Below are 15069 nucleotides of genomic sequence, written 5' to 3' on the forward strand. Positions count from 1 at the left end.
TCATTTATTGTGTTTAAAATGAGTAAGACTTCATGTGTGATGAAAACTTCTCTATAATGCCGGCTGCTTCTTCCCATTATTTTCAATTCAAAGGACGTAGTGTTTCATGTTTCTGAAGCAGTGAGAGCTTAGCATGTTTTCAGTGTTTCTAGTTTCAAGTGAAATATATTTCATCTGCTAGGAAAAGAGCGGCTCGCATCCAACAGGTTTTCAGTCGTCGCGTAACAACAGCAGCTTCCGACGAGCCTGTGTAGCTTTGCAGGCAGAAACAGAGCGGTGCCTTGTCAACACAGCTGATTCTTCTTCTTCCTTTCTTTCCAGTCGCCTGTGAAGAACGGCAACCCCTCTTCGTCGTTATCCTCCTCCTCTTCCTCATCCTCCTCCTCCTCTTCTTCCTCCGTCTCGGGACCACCCTCATCCTCATTGGTCTCTATGGCGACCATAGCCGGGGGCGGCAGCGGCAGCGCTGGGGGCAACAGTCTCCTAGGCAACATGGGGGGTCTCCTCTCCAACACCTCAGCTGGCAGCTATAGCAACGCCACCCAGCAACAGCCGCACCCGTCAGCACAGCAACAACAGGCCAAAAACTCAGTGAGCTCCTCCTCCTCCTTGGCTCCTTCCATCACCAACCCCAGCCCCTCGAACAACAGCCACCCCGCCTCCTCCTCGGCCTCCTCGCCCCCCAACGCCGGCACCCAGGGGCCCCTCGCTTCAAACCCCCAGCTCCCGGCTCCGTTGGGGTCCTCGCCGGCCTCCAACAGCCTGGGCCTCGGCTTGAGCCTCTCCATGGGGAAAGGCACCCTCTCTGGGCCCGGCTCCATCGGGTCCATGGGCTCCATGGGCTCCATGGGCTCCATGGGCTCCATGGGCGCCATCGGCTCCATGGGCGCCATGGGCTCCATGGGCTCCATGGGCGCCATCGGCTCCATGGGCTCCATGGGCTCCATGGGCTCCATCGGCTCCATCGCCACCAGCCAGATGTCGGGCCTGGGCCTGACGGGGATGTCGGCGTCCCTGAACACCATGGCGGGCCTCCTGTCCGGCTCCACCGCGGCGCCCTACGCTCAGGCGGCAGCCTCGGGCGCTGTGGGCAGCGGCCTGCCGGGCTCTCTGGGCGGAGTCAGCACCACGGCGACCAACAGCTCGATGGGGCCCATCGGCGGCGGGAGCAGCGCGGTCGGCGGGCCGACGTCTTCGACGGGAGGGCTGCTGGGCACGGCGCCGGGCTCGGCCGCGGTCGGCTCCGGGATCCTGGGTCTGGGGTCCGGGCAGTCGGGGCTGCAGGGGCTGCAGGGGCCGTCCCTCATGGCGCCCAGTCCCGTGGGGGGTTTGGCGCCGGGGAGCGGAGTAGGAGTCATAGGGAGCAACGGAGGCAGCTCAGGGGCGCCAGGAGCGGCAGGGAGCGGAGTGGGGGGAGTCGGGGGAGGAAACCCGTCGCTCTCTGCCAGGCCGCCCAGCCGACAGAAGCAGAATGGAAGCACTAGTGAGTATCACAGTGATCAGTTAGTTATCCATACAGCAGTGGAGTGAAAGGCTTCAGATGTGTCCCATTACACACTGAATGTTGATGACTGAATGCTTTTGGTGAAATGGAAGGTCTGGAGCATGGGAAATTAATTGGATACTTAGGTACCTGAGTGACTCTGACAGTTGGCATTTCCTACCTAGCTGCATCCGTCATGCCCTTAATCACAGTAAAGAGCTGTAATACCAGCTGATCGCTCTGCTCACATGGATTTGTTTACATTTGAAAGCATCACCAATGCAATAGTTTTTTCTTAAACTCTTTTAATTCTCTCTTAATTTCTGTGCATCCTAATTCTCTGGCTTTCTGCTGTCTAAATTGATGATAACAAGCACAATTTATTTAAAACCTCTGACAAAATAAAGTATGGTAGGAACTGAAAATTTGGTTCAATGGGATGAACATTAATTTGTTTATTTAACGTGATTTTGAATATCATATTGATATACTGTGTATCAATATAGAAAATTATCCTTATGATTATCGTGATATTTTGTTCAGCCAGTGTTGTTGGAGCGCCTGTAGCCTGATCTCTCTCCCTCTGTCTCCGTCGCCCCAGGTTACAGTGCTGTGGTAGCCGACAGCACGCCAGACTCCGCCCTCAACAGTGCCAGCCAATCACAAAGCAGCCAACCCTCGTCTTTGACCTCCACAGCCAATCAGCCGTGAGTAATGACGCACCAGTTTTTCTGATCAATTTTTAGGAATACGGGAACATGTGTGTCAAGGGCTATAAGGGTGCTGCACAACACAACAACACTGGAGTTTCTATGACGATGAAAGAGAATTAAGTTGCTTTTTATTTGGCATCAAAACAGTAGGACAAAATAGAAAGCATGACACACTTGAATTGAATAAACGTCCCTGAGCACATTGAGTTGTTTACATCTTCATTTAGCCTGTAGAGAGATTTCTGAATGATTTCCTGGATGGTAAACCTGCTGATAGAGATAGTGTAGTGTAACAAACTTATCTCTGATTTGATGCTTAAACATTTAATATTTGATACTTTGATACTCAACAACAAATTCAAGCTATCGATTTGCCATAAGTTGAACCCACTGACTTGTCCAGGTCTTTGTAAACATGATCCTTGAGTTCAATGGGACTAACCTGGAAAAATTAAGGACACACCACATTTTTCTTTATTTTTTACTATTTTCCACATTTTAGAATAACAGTAAAGACATCAAAACTATGAAATAACACAAATGGAATTATGCAGTGACCAAAAAAAGTGTTAAACAAATCAAAACTATCTTATATTTTAGATTCTTTAAAGCAGCCGCCCTTTGCCTCGATGGAAAGGCAAAGGATTTGGAAAGGAATTCATACATAGGATCAACTTCACTGTTTATATTTGTCTAAGAAACTAATTTCAAGCATTTAAGCAGAAGCCGTTAGATCAAAATGGCTTTAAGAGAATGAAAAACATAGAACATTCAAACAGGTGGGTCCAGACTTTTGACTGGTAGTGTATATCTTAAAAATCCTTGTAATTGAAAGTTTGTTTTGAATCTCCTAAAAATACATCCTGGGTCTCTGTTTCTCTCTCTCTCTCTCTCTCTCTCTCTCTCACTCTCTCTTCTTTCCCTTCTTCTCTTCTTCTCTTCCCCCTCCCCAGTAAGGACAGCGGTCCCAGTTTACTCGGGTCTCTGAGTCTGTCTCCCAGCTCGCCCTCGCCGGCCTCCTACAGCGAGGCGAAGACGGCGGGCGGCGGCAGCCTGCTGAACGGCCCGCTGTCCTACTCACAGGCCTCCGACAGCATCAAGGTGAGAGTCTGACGCAACACACACACACACACACACACACACACACACACACACACACACACACACAGACAAACCATTAACACACACACTCCCTCCCTCTCAGTGACTGCTTTTACATGCAGATTAATATTCTTAGGTCTTAGTCGGGATACGGCGTTTACATGTGCTTTCATATACCTGTATACATGGAGATAGTGTAACGTTCTGTAGTTTTCACACTGTGTTCATTAGTGTCTCGTTATTTTGATGTTCGTGACTCCATGGAAACGCCGCTTGAGATGTCCGCCGAACACAAACATAAATGGGATCTGGCCAGAATATAGTCTACTGGTTAATATCGGCATTTCCCAGCTAGCATATTCAGGTTTTTCATATTCATATAGATATAGTTTATTTTTATTTCCCTCATCATGTTCTACATCTTATTGTTCTGCCATGTTGTGTTCTGGCTTCATTTAGTTTCTGTTATCCAATTTGTTTGCAGTTGCAGGTTTTGTTTGCTTGTTTCTTTAGTTCTCTTGTTTTTGAGCTGAGTTTTTATAAACGCCTTGGAGTATTTTTTATCTTTTTATCTTCACAAAAAAAAAAAAAACACCCAACAGCTTCTTCTCCTTTTGCATTTTGCCATAATTTGATAAGACTATAGTGGAGAGAGACGGGGAATATTGGGAGGAGAGACAGAGGGATGACATGTGACAAAGGTCCCAGGCCGGACCGGAGAAGAACGTTCTTCCTAAGTTCTTCTTGGGGAGAGTGAAAATGACAAGAAGGAAAGCGTATAAAACGGATTTTTAAATGTCAGAGATGAACGCACAACTGTTCATCTTCCCAACTGTCGATCATCATGAAAACAGTTATTTATGCCAGCTAACTAGTTATCATTATATTAGTATTTGAGAGGGAGGAGGATGGAGGAGGCTTATTTTTATCTTTTCAAAAGTTTTTGCACAAGTTTTTGGACATAGGTGTGTCATTCTCGCAGTGAATTTTGAGGCTTCCCATTCAGTCACACAGTATATGTCAAGTCACCCTCCACTGCTTCCCTCTATCTGCTGTTGGCAAGTTAACATTCAGGTTCTTCCTCCGTTCTCCGTCCTTGTTGTTTTGTTTCGAGTCGCTCCTCGGCCGCTGGACGTTGCGTCAGAAGCGTCTCGGGACGGCACAGGAACAAACAAAACCGTCCACAAATGAAGCAAAAAGTGATTTCCGTGACAAACGTTACCGTCGGTGCGGGAACTCGAGTTCCGCCGTGGTGGAAAGTACAATAAATGTGTGCGCACAGCCGGTAGAATCTGTTTTCCCATGATTCCCTCCTGTCTGTCCGCATCAGCCCCAGGAGCCTCTGAGCAGCCTGAAGTCCATGGCCGAGCGAGCAGCACTCAGCTCAGGGATGGAGGGAGACGTGCCCTCCCTGCACCTCAGCACAGGTAACACACACACACACACACACACACACACACACTATCTGTACAGTATCTGTCCATCCCCACATACATACATTCCAAGTCCAGACACCCAGATCCATGCAAACAGGCAATTCCACTTACAGACACACACACGCAAAAAGGCATTCCCAAATGCAGACACACACACACACACACACACACATTTTCACAATGAAGGGAGACATGCCCTCCCTGCACCTTGCCACATGTGACACACACAAACACACAAACAGACACACACATGAGCTGATAACACTGATGAAGGGAGAGATGCCCTCTCTGAACCTCGCCACATGTACCAGGCACGCACGCACACACACACACACACACACACACACACACTAACACACACACAGACCTTAATAGAAGGAGATAGCGGTTTGCCACAGAGCAGAAATAGAATAGCTGTAGTTTAATGGAACAGAATGTCATCTCACCTCCCACTCTCAGCTCCCTCTGAACAAAAACTGTGTGATGATATTATCAGTCCTGACTCTCTCTCTCTCTCCCCTCTCTCTCTCTCTCTCTCTCTCTCTCCTCCCCCCCCCCCCCCCCAGACATCTTCCCCAGCACTACGGCACCCCCGGGCCCCCCCTCGGCCCCCCAGCCCTCGCTGTCAGAGGTCAGCATCCCCCCATCGTTGGGCGTCTGCCCCGCTGGGACCCGTGCCCCTCTCCAAAGACCAGCTCTACCAACAGGCCATGGAGGAGTCGGCGTGGACGCACATGCCCCACCCCTCCGACTCCGAGAGGATCAGGTGCGTCCACTGGGTTTTTTTAAAGGGACGGTAATAATGGTAGTTTTCTTATTTAGTATCATTCTTGAGTTCTGTGTTCAGAGAGAGAGAGAGAGAGAGAGAGAGAGAGAGAGAGAGAGAGAGAGAGAGAGAGAGAGATGAGAGAGAGAGAGAGAGAGAGAGAGAGAGAGAGAGAGAGAGAGAGAGGAGAGAGAGAGAGAGAGAGAGAGAGAGAGAGAGAGAGAGAGAGAGAGAGAGAGAGAGGAATTCCAAACTTTGACACAGCCTCTGCAACTCAGTCTACTTGTAACTAAAACATTCGTCAGCATAGATTAGCCGTTGTCACATTTCTACGAACGTCGGTGGAGCGAGCTTCACTCTACACTGGAGAGAGAGCGGCGTGTTGAGGTCGAGTTCTGATTGGATTTCCCACTCTGACGTGTGAAAGTATTTTTTTTAATCCGCAGCAAAACGGAGAAATCAACTGATCTGCTTTTCTCAGCGGAGAAACCACTTCAGATTCTCGCAGTTTTGTGTCATTTTTTTACACCCAACAATGACAAAAAACAAACATTTTAATGAGAAATTGCATATTTTAGTTGGCTATCCCATTAAAGGATATATATTTTTTTAAGTTTGTTGTGCCTCTCCTTTGTCAGCATAGTTGGAGATATCAGAGCTTGTTTTCCTCCTGGAAGCCATTTGCTGCCGTTCATTCTTGCACAGCATGAAGAACAACTTCCACAGACTCGCTGCTGATATCATGCGGCTCCGAGCCGATTAGCTGCAGCCGCCATCGTCTTCTTTTTCATTTCCCTCAGAGCGGCCGCTTTCAGACTTACTTCACATTCTCCTGAGGGGATAACGGGGTAATTAACGACGCTCCAGCCGCAGCCACAGACGCTCACATTCATTAATAGAAAGCTTAATGTGGTGTTTTAATAGAAAACGGAGAGTGAATGATATCGCAGTGTTGAATGACGCCTTGGAACGTTTTCAGATGCCCCAGTAGGTGATCGTGTCGGGATACCGCCCAGCACACACACACACACACACACACACACACACACTAAATATCCACAGCCGCATTAGCAGAACAGAACGTACCAGTATCTACAATGCTGGCGGCCCACACACACGTACCATTGACATTTCAGTCCAAACACTCGAGCGCTCTTGTCCCACAGAACCTGTTGAGCTCCACAGTGAGAGGTGGAGAGCGGCAGATCTGTCGGCACACACAAACGCTCGCAGGGATTTTCCATCTGCTTATCAGGATTTCATGATTCTGAAATCCTGAAGAACAAACCCGTGACATGAAAGGCTTTCCTGCTTTCTGACGATTATATACACACACACACACACACACACACACATTGGAGGGTAGTCGTTGGGTAGCAGGGCATGAATTTCACAGCGGTCATGCGATAGTTTGTTGCAAAATTTGATGCTCAAAAATGCAACATGTAATGAACTACAAAGTAATTCACAAACTATTTTGAATAATGTTATCAGATAATTAGATTGATATGGGGACAGTGTAGTGTAATAAATATTCATATAGAAAAGATAGAGGTAGTGAGCTGTTCAATCTGGCCATTCGAGCAAGTCAAACTGAGTCAACTATTTATATTAAATTAGTCAAATTTTTCTAGGGGTCCAAACTCTAATAATGATAATAACTTTATGTGGCAGTTTTCTATAAAATGGTTTACAAAGCGCTTTACAGACCAGCATAAAATCAAACAAGATGGTACAGTGGTAATAAAACAACAGTAAATAAAAGCAATGAGAACTGTAAGAACAGTAAAAGAATGAAACCAATAATAATAAAGCACTAAGTCTTCAGCAGGTGGCTTCAATGCCTAAAAGAAATTGGTGGCTTTTAAGACTAAATAGTCTTTCCCCCAAAATGATGAAGTTGAAGGCCTGGCTAAGATATTATTTTGTTGCAAGCTGACGTAGGTAATGTAGAAGAGACTTGGTTTGCCACTGATCTAAAAACTGTGTGTTTGGATGGAAGTGTGTGTGCTGCACTGATGTTTCTCCTGTGTCCCGTCGATCTTCCAGGCAGTACCTGATGAGGAACCGTGTCCCACCCTGCCTTTCCACCACCAGGTGCCACCGCCCCACTCCGACTCTGTAGAGTTTTACCAGAGGCTTTCCACAGAAACCCTCTTCTTCATCTTCTACTACCTGGAGGTAGGAGTGTGTGTGTGTGTGTGTGTGTGTGTGTGTGTGTGTGTGTGTGTGTGTGTGTGTGTGTGTGTGACAGAGTGTCCAAATAAGAAAGGTCTTGGTGCTTAAAGGAGAAATCCACCCTAAAGCAGTTAAGCACAACACAGATAACTGGCCAAAACCAGACAGTGTGACGTCACGTTCCAGATGTTTCCAGCAGCTGCAATGGAGTTTGATATGAGAAAATGTTTCAGGATGTAAAACATCAGCGGTAAACGTCAGGTTTTGGTGTCAGTCCCTCAGAATCAAAGAGCGAGGGCTTCTTTCTAGAGCCGCCATTTTGCACCGAGAGACGTTCAACAATCATACAGGAGAGAAATCCATCGTAGAAGAGGAGAGAGACCAGTTTCTCCACCCACAGGAGCAGGAGAGAGACCAGAATGCACTGCAGCACCAAGATTGTGTTTTGAGTGAGGGGCGCGATCACAGACACGCCCCCTATGGTCACAGACTAGTTGGCCAGCTGGGCTGTATTTATATGCCCATACACCCACTGTTGACTGTAAGCAACAAGTTTACGCCCCTTCTCTAGAGGTTGTCAAAAGGCATTCTGGGAAATGTAGGAAACCACTGGACTGCAGTAGAAGTAGACGAGGCAGGTTGAGGGAAAGTGGGTTCACCAAAAAAAAAGTGGATTGATGATATGTGTCAGAGGATCCGAAGGAGGATTTGTCCTCTCCTCTGCTGTCCTGTCCTCATTTCTCTTCCTCCTCACCTCCACTTCCTCTCCTCTCTTCTTCTGTCTTCTGTCCTCTACTCCCTCCCCCCCTCCTCCTCCCCCCCTCCTCCCTGCAGGGAACCAAGGCCCAGTATCTGGCAGCCAAGGCCCTGAAGAAGCAGTCGTGGAGGTTCCACACCAAGTACATGATGTGGTTTCCAGAGGCACGAGGAACCCAAGACCATTACCGATGAGTTTGAGCAGGTCAGCTCCGCCTCTCTAACCTCTAGACCAGAAACTAAGATCCAGCCAAAGAGTTTGTCCTTTTGTTAATGTTGCTAATGTTTTTCATATCCAGTCCAATAGTTGTTGATTCTGCTTACAAAAAAAGAAACAAAACCAAAAAATCACTTGCACAGATACTACAGACTCCTAAAACATTTTCATAAGCAGTAAACGGTGTCATTGTTACTAAATGGTGGCAATACACTTAAAAGACCAAATAGAAACACTCTGCAGATTTTCACATAGCTTTTCAGGCTAAAATAAAATGAAAGAATGTCTCCATTAGACTCCATTAGAGCCTGTTGGTGAGTTATTAAAACAGTTGCACTATTTTACATATTTGACATCATTTTGAAGCATTATTTTAGTTGGCTGGGCAGTTATATCGGATAGATCGCAGTAGAACAAAATAAAGAACATTCATCTGAGCAGCCGGTCAATAAACTTTAAAGCTGCACTAGGGAATTTTTTCGCTGCTCAAAATAGCAGCGAGTGGTAACAGTTCAGTCAGGTAATGGTATCAGGTGTAGATGGCTTCCAGGAGCATAGACGGCTTTCAGTTGCAGTGAAATGTTCCTAAAATCTTGCCTATTGCAGCTTTAACTGCCCCTCCCTCCCTCTTTAAACATGCTTCTTCCATCTCCTCCGCTTCAGGGAACATACATTTACTTTGACTATGAGAAATGGGGCCAGCGGAAGAAGGAAGGATTCACGTTCGAGTACCGGTACCTGGAAGACCGAGACCTGCAGTGACCCGCAGACACAAACACACCCGGACGGACGGACGGACGGCAGAGAAAGCGAGAGAGGGACAGACGGACGGACGGAGAACGAACCAATAAAACGAAGGGCGGACGAACTGTTGACATTCCTGGATTTGACCTCAACACACCGGGTGGGAGGGGAGGGGGGTTCGTGAAGACTTGAAGTCGCGGCGCAGCGTCGCACGTTTAAAACCCCTCCCTCCCCCCCCCACCCCACCCCAGCAGTGATAACTCCTCCCACCTCCGCCACCACCACCACCCTTTCCTTCCCCTTCCTCTCTCCTCTCCATCCCTCCATCATCGGCCTTTTTTTTTTTTCTTTCCATCTACATTGAAGCTGTTTATATTCTCTTTCCTGAACTGGAACTCTCTTTAAAAAAAAAAAAATAATAACCTTTCTGTTTGTTTCGGCAGATAAGATAGAAAACAAAAAAACAAAAAAAAATAATTGACACATAATATCCAGACTATCATGTGCTCTTCCCCTCTGTGTTTTCCTCTTATGTTTGCTTTAAAAAAAAAAAAAACACTTCCCTGTTGCCTCTTTTTTTCCCTCATGAGAACCAAAGATGATTGGTTAGTTAGCGTACCATATAGGCCCCGCCTCCCCCCCCCCCGCCCTCCCCTTCTAAACTGGCAGTATGGCAGTCAAATAAAAACCTACAGCAGTAGCCAGTGTAGAAGCCGGACCCACGACCCTAAATCTGTGCTGCATCAGTGTTTCCCCAAGCGATTCCTCTCGGGGGCGGAGCAGTGATGCAGCAGCAGGGCAGGAGGCAGGAGGCAGGAGAAAAACCTCACTTCTGTATCGCAAATACAACCAGAACCCAAATCAGAAGAGACGATGTTTGAAGTCTGGGGTCTGAGATCTGGTCTGGGGGGAGTGAACTGGCTCAAGATCCGTGTTTATGGACAGTTTCACCCCTAATTACCCAGTTGTTGTTCTTTTTAGCAGGTTGGAAAATGGCCAACAGCCAAGCACTGGTGTATTTTGGCTGTTTAGTTTGTCTGTTTACCACTTTTTATCACTCAGGCAGGAGGCCGACCCGCGTTCGAAGGTCTTGTTTTGGTCCAAAAATCTACACTGCAAAAAATGAAAAGTTGTCCAGTGATTTTTAACTTGTCTCCAGACCTGTCAAGCTTACTTCATGATGTTTTTAGTCAAATTATCTCACTGCACTGGCAGATAATCTCGCTGGTTTCAGTAAACTTTCACTTGATCCATACCAATATGACTTCTTTCAAGAAATCACTGAAACAAGAAACTTTCTCCGAGACAGTTTCACTTTGACCAAACAGATGTCCTGAAACAAGTTACATTCTCCTGGAAAAAGTCAAATTTGTTGAATCCGGTAAAATTATCTGCCAAACAAATCCTAAACTGAGTTTGATAAGTCTGGATACAAGATTAAATAACTGAACAAGTTTCTTCTATCAGTTTTTGCAGTGTGGTTTAGTGTCTCCTGAACTTTTGGGACGAAGCGGTGGATAAAAAAAAAGTTATTTTCCTGCCCTGCTTGAGAGAACAATGAGGCGCTCCCATGCTGCAACTAGCCTACCCGACCCGACCCCGACCCCCGACCCCGACCAACCCTCCACCCACCAAACACCAGCCAAACGTCACTAAGTCTCGGTCGTGTCTGGTAACTTTTCCCTCTTCCCCAGACACTTTTCGCACTTAACTATCGTTTCGAGGTCCGGTTCTATTCCAAAATAAATCGTAGTCGGCTTGTGAAGCGGTGAAAGTGGCTCATTCACTTTGAGGATCTGTGGCCTTTAGATAGAAAATGTCAGTCTCCTGCCCTGCGTCTATCCATCCATCCATCCATCTATCTATCTATCTATCCATCCATCTATCCATCCATCCATCCACATGACAGCAACTCTGTCTTCTCTACCAGCCACTCTCCCCGGTAAGCAAACGCTGTTACCAGGTCGGTTTTGAAGCTTTTTTTTTTTTTTTAAAGGAATGGGATCGCACTCGAGAAATAATATATATTTCAGTATTTAATGTCATGGTGGTCGGAACGTTTTTGGCCAGTATCTGTGTCTCAGTGACGACCCCGTTCCTTTAAAGTGATGTTTCTACATAAGGAAAACACGGCGATCGGGCCGAGCGGCGTGGGTTTGTTTTTGTTTTTGTTTTTACAAATTGAGAGGATACTCACTTACCAGCAACTGTGGCCTGTTGGATGGACAGAAAAAAATGCGTTCCCTCCCATCCATCCATTCATCCATCTATCTCACCCACCAGCCTCTCTCTCTCTCTCTCTCTCTCTCTCTCTCTCTCTCTCTCTCTCTCTCTCTCTCTCTCAACACCAGCACTGCTGCCCACATCTCCTCTGCTCTCTTCGCTCTCTAGTGAATGTTTACATGCTGAGGGTCTTGACCAAGCCGATTGGGCCCACAATGAACGTATACTGCCCAGTTATCATCATTATTATTATTATTATTATTATTATGAACAAGTAATGATTTTAGCTTTTCCACTCCCTGCGCCCTGAACTTGACAGCAGCTTTTTTTGAAAACACCCCCCAAAAAAAAAATCTGGATTTTTGCTTCTGTTTCCGCTCTCTCTCTCTCTCTCTCTCTCTCTCTCTCTCTCTTTCTCGCTCTCTTCCTCCCCCTCCTCTTCCTCATCCCCCCCCCACCCCCCCCCCCTCCTCCCCCTCCTCCTCCTCTCTTCATGCCAGGTAGATATTTCCTTTTTTCTCAGGAAGTGTTTGATAGATCATTTTACGAGGAAATGTATCCGCCAGCAGCTCCCATCGCCACAGCACAAAAAAAACTAATTAATTTCCCCCCCCAAACAGATCAGATTCACACCAAAATGACCAATTTCTTTCTTTTTTTTTGTTTCTTTTAATTTCATTTCGGAACGACCCAGCGAGCGTTTCCCCCCCTCTCTTTAATGAATAACGGCCCTTTCATTTCATAAAAGGGCTTTTTTAAAAAATGAATATTATCCTCCAATGTTTGGAGAGTAGCGCCTGGAAGAGAGACCATCTTTATATTTTGTATTTGTTGAATTAATCGTGTTAGACTGTGTATTTTTTTTTCTTCTTCTTCTTCTTCTTCTTCTTCTTCTTCTTCTTCAGAGACGGGGAAAGCATTTTAAACACAGAGGAGAAAGGAGACGCCCCTGTTCTTCTTTTTAAAAAACAAAAAAAATCAGTACCTTCTCAACAGGAGTGTGGTGTGTTTTTATAGACAGACAAAACGACAGACAAGTTCACGACTCACCTGACCGACAGTCCTGCTTTTTAACGTTTTCCTTTACTGTTTTTGGCGAGCGGAAGGGAAGAGAGGTCAATCCGAGAGCCGAAATGTGAATCTCTCTCTGCCCCTTGACAAAGTGTTGTATAGACTCTCATTTTTCAACCTTTTCTTTTTTTTTTTTTTTTTTTTTCGTTTTGTGTTTTTTTTCCCTTTTTGTTTGTCGTTGTCGTCAGGACAGCATGGAATTATGACACTTGCAAAGTGGAGCTGAGAAAAAAACACAAAAAACAAAAAGTAAATAATGACATAACCATGAATAAAGGATTGTAAAATATTAATAAAAGAATTACTTTTCAGAAAACTGCAGTGCTGTCTTGTTTTGTCGTCATGTTGCATGTCGGTATTTCATATTGAATGTTTTTTACAGTCGTACTTTCAAACGCTTTCAAATCAACATTGTAAACCTGCAGAAGAAGAATAAGCTTCAATAGATATTATATATAAATAATACAAGTAAGTGCAAGGGCTAAAGTGTTGAGTTCTCACTATTTTAAAAATACAAACCAGGCAGGAAAGGTAAAGCAACATCAGATCTAGTGTCTGACGCAGTATATGATGTGTAGTATGTGCATGATGTAGTAAATGATGTATATGAAGTATGAATATGACGTAGAGGATGTATATGATGCAGTATGGTATAAGGAGCTATGGGAGGATTTTCTTGTACTTACAGCAAGAGATGATGATGATGATGATGATGATGATGACGACAGTGATTTCATTTAGTCCATCAGTAACCACCATCTGTGTGAATTCTGTTATTCTACAGCCTAAGAAATGTATTCCAAACTGCTATATATCCATATATATATATAAGGGGAAAAATCAAGAACAAAGTTAACCCTCAATCCTTAAAAGTACCTGAAATAGTTAAGTTTATAGTTAAGTAATCTATGACTTTTATCGCCCTCTATCAGTAACCAGTAGGAACTGCAGCAACATCAACAGGTCTTCATTATAGAAACAGTAAGCTAGCTATTAAGAGCAGAGATCCAACAGAAACATGTCGTGAAAAAAAACAGAGAATCGCTGATCAAAATATTTAATTCCTGCGTCAACACTGCTTTAACTTACAGTAATACTGCTTTGTCATTTGAGATGTTTATAACACTGAAACTATGAGTGTGTGTGTTTGTTTGTTGGGGAGCGGGGTGTGTGTGTGTGTGTGTGTGGGGGGGGGGGGGGTGTTTACAGAGTACAGGCCAGAAAGTGAGTTTTGAAAGTAATCGTTGAATTATTGATATTGATCAAGAACCCTATCAGCCGGGATCTAAGGTGCGTACCATGTTAACACAATGGACCCAGGACCTTTCTCACAGGTCATCCCCCTCTCTCTCTCTCTCTCTCTCTCTCTCTCTCTCTCTCTCTCTCTCTCAGTCTTTCCTGTCTCTCTCTACTTTGAACTGTCAAGTAAAGGTGAAAAATGCTGGAAAAAAGAATCTCTATCAACTCTATCAGCCCCATGCAGATTTACCTTCCTTTGTGCCAAAATCCAAGGTGAGCATTTACGCATGAAGCCCGATTTAGACCTCAGCAGAACGACGTGCTGAGAGGAGGACAGACCGTCCGATCTGGGACAGAGTGAGGGAACTAGACCGGACCGCTCCCTGAACACCCCGCCGCTCTGCAGCAGACCTGAGCCATTACCAGTCGGTGCTTTTGTTCTGAATAACATGAATATTACATGGGACTGTACCTTTTAAAAGTGTGACTGCATTATGTGTCGTATGGAACGATAAAGCTTTAATGGGTGCAGTGGAGCGAGCTCGTGTCGTTATGGAAATGCATTAGTTCAGGATTCAAGTTAGGCTTTAAATTCAGTCTCCATCTTTGCTGCTCAGCTCACTGTGGTGTTTCTGCTCTGCTCTTCCCACAGATCACCTGTCAATCAAACAGTGTGGGCGGAGCTTGGCTTTTCTGTTGATGCAGTTTCTCTTTTCTTTGTCTGTATCGCTGCTCATGCTAACTACCCAGTTCTTCTTCTTCTGTTTGTTCCAAACAAAAGACACAGAAAAAAGGTTACAGAAGAAAAAGGGCAGCGGCAAAAACAAAGATGAGATATGAATGAGGGTCAGATATGAACAATCATGGTTCTAAAGTTTAGGGTTGTCAAGCTTTCCACCTCTATACAGTTTAGGATTTTTCAAACAAATCTGATTCTCAGTCTCTGTAACTTTATCTCAGCATGATGGACTTGTCTGTCTCTTCTTCTGTGGTGTTCATACCAGTTAAGAACACATGAAGAAACAGCTGAATATGAGCATCAGTCCAGACTTCATTTTGTTCTGCTAGGCTTTCCAAGCATGAGGAGCTGCTGGCTGTCAGATGACAACATCTGTCTCCTTCTACCCATAATCCCTTGTGTT

The 15069-nt window shown here is 45.5% G+C and overlaps 1 protein-coding gene across 1 annotated transcript in view; it reads left to right on the forward strand.

Annotated features, from left to right (window-relative positions):
• The window catches only part of LOC139930609 (CCR4-NOT transcription complex subunit 3), a 32200-nt gene extending 22680 nt beyond the window's left edge, over nucleotides 1-9520 (forward strand). Inside the window, 12 exon segments of the mRNA XM_078290448.1 lie at nucleotides 322-797; nucleotides 948-1483; nucleotides 2085-2190; nucleotides 3150-3297; nucleotides 4628-4724; nucleotides 5300-5394; nucleotides 5396-5499; nucleotides 7549-7562; nucleotides 7565-7680; nucleotides 8512-8589; nucleotides 8591-8638; nucleotides 9314-9520. Coding sequence (XP_078146574.1) covers nucleotides 322-797; nucleotides 948-1483; nucleotides 2085-2190; nucleotides 3150-3297; nucleotides 4628-4724; nucleotides 5300-5394; nucleotides 5396-5499; nucleotides 7549-7562; nucleotides 7565-7680; nucleotides 8512-8589; nucleotides 8591-8638; nucleotides 9314-9412 — 1917 coding nt within the window. The 3' untranslated portion in view covers nucleotides 9413-9520.
• The last annotated feature ends 5549 nt before the right edge of the window (nucleotides 9521-15069 follow it).

Source organism: Centroberyx gerrardi, chromosome 19 (genome assembly GCF_048128805.1).
Source record: "Centroberyx gerrardi isolate f3 chromosome 19, fCenGer3.hap1.cur.20231027, whole genome shotgun sequence".
Taxonomy (NCBI): domain Eukaryota; kingdom Metazoa; phylum Chordata; class Actinopteri; order Beryciformes; family Berycidae; genus Centroberyx; species Centroberyx gerrardi.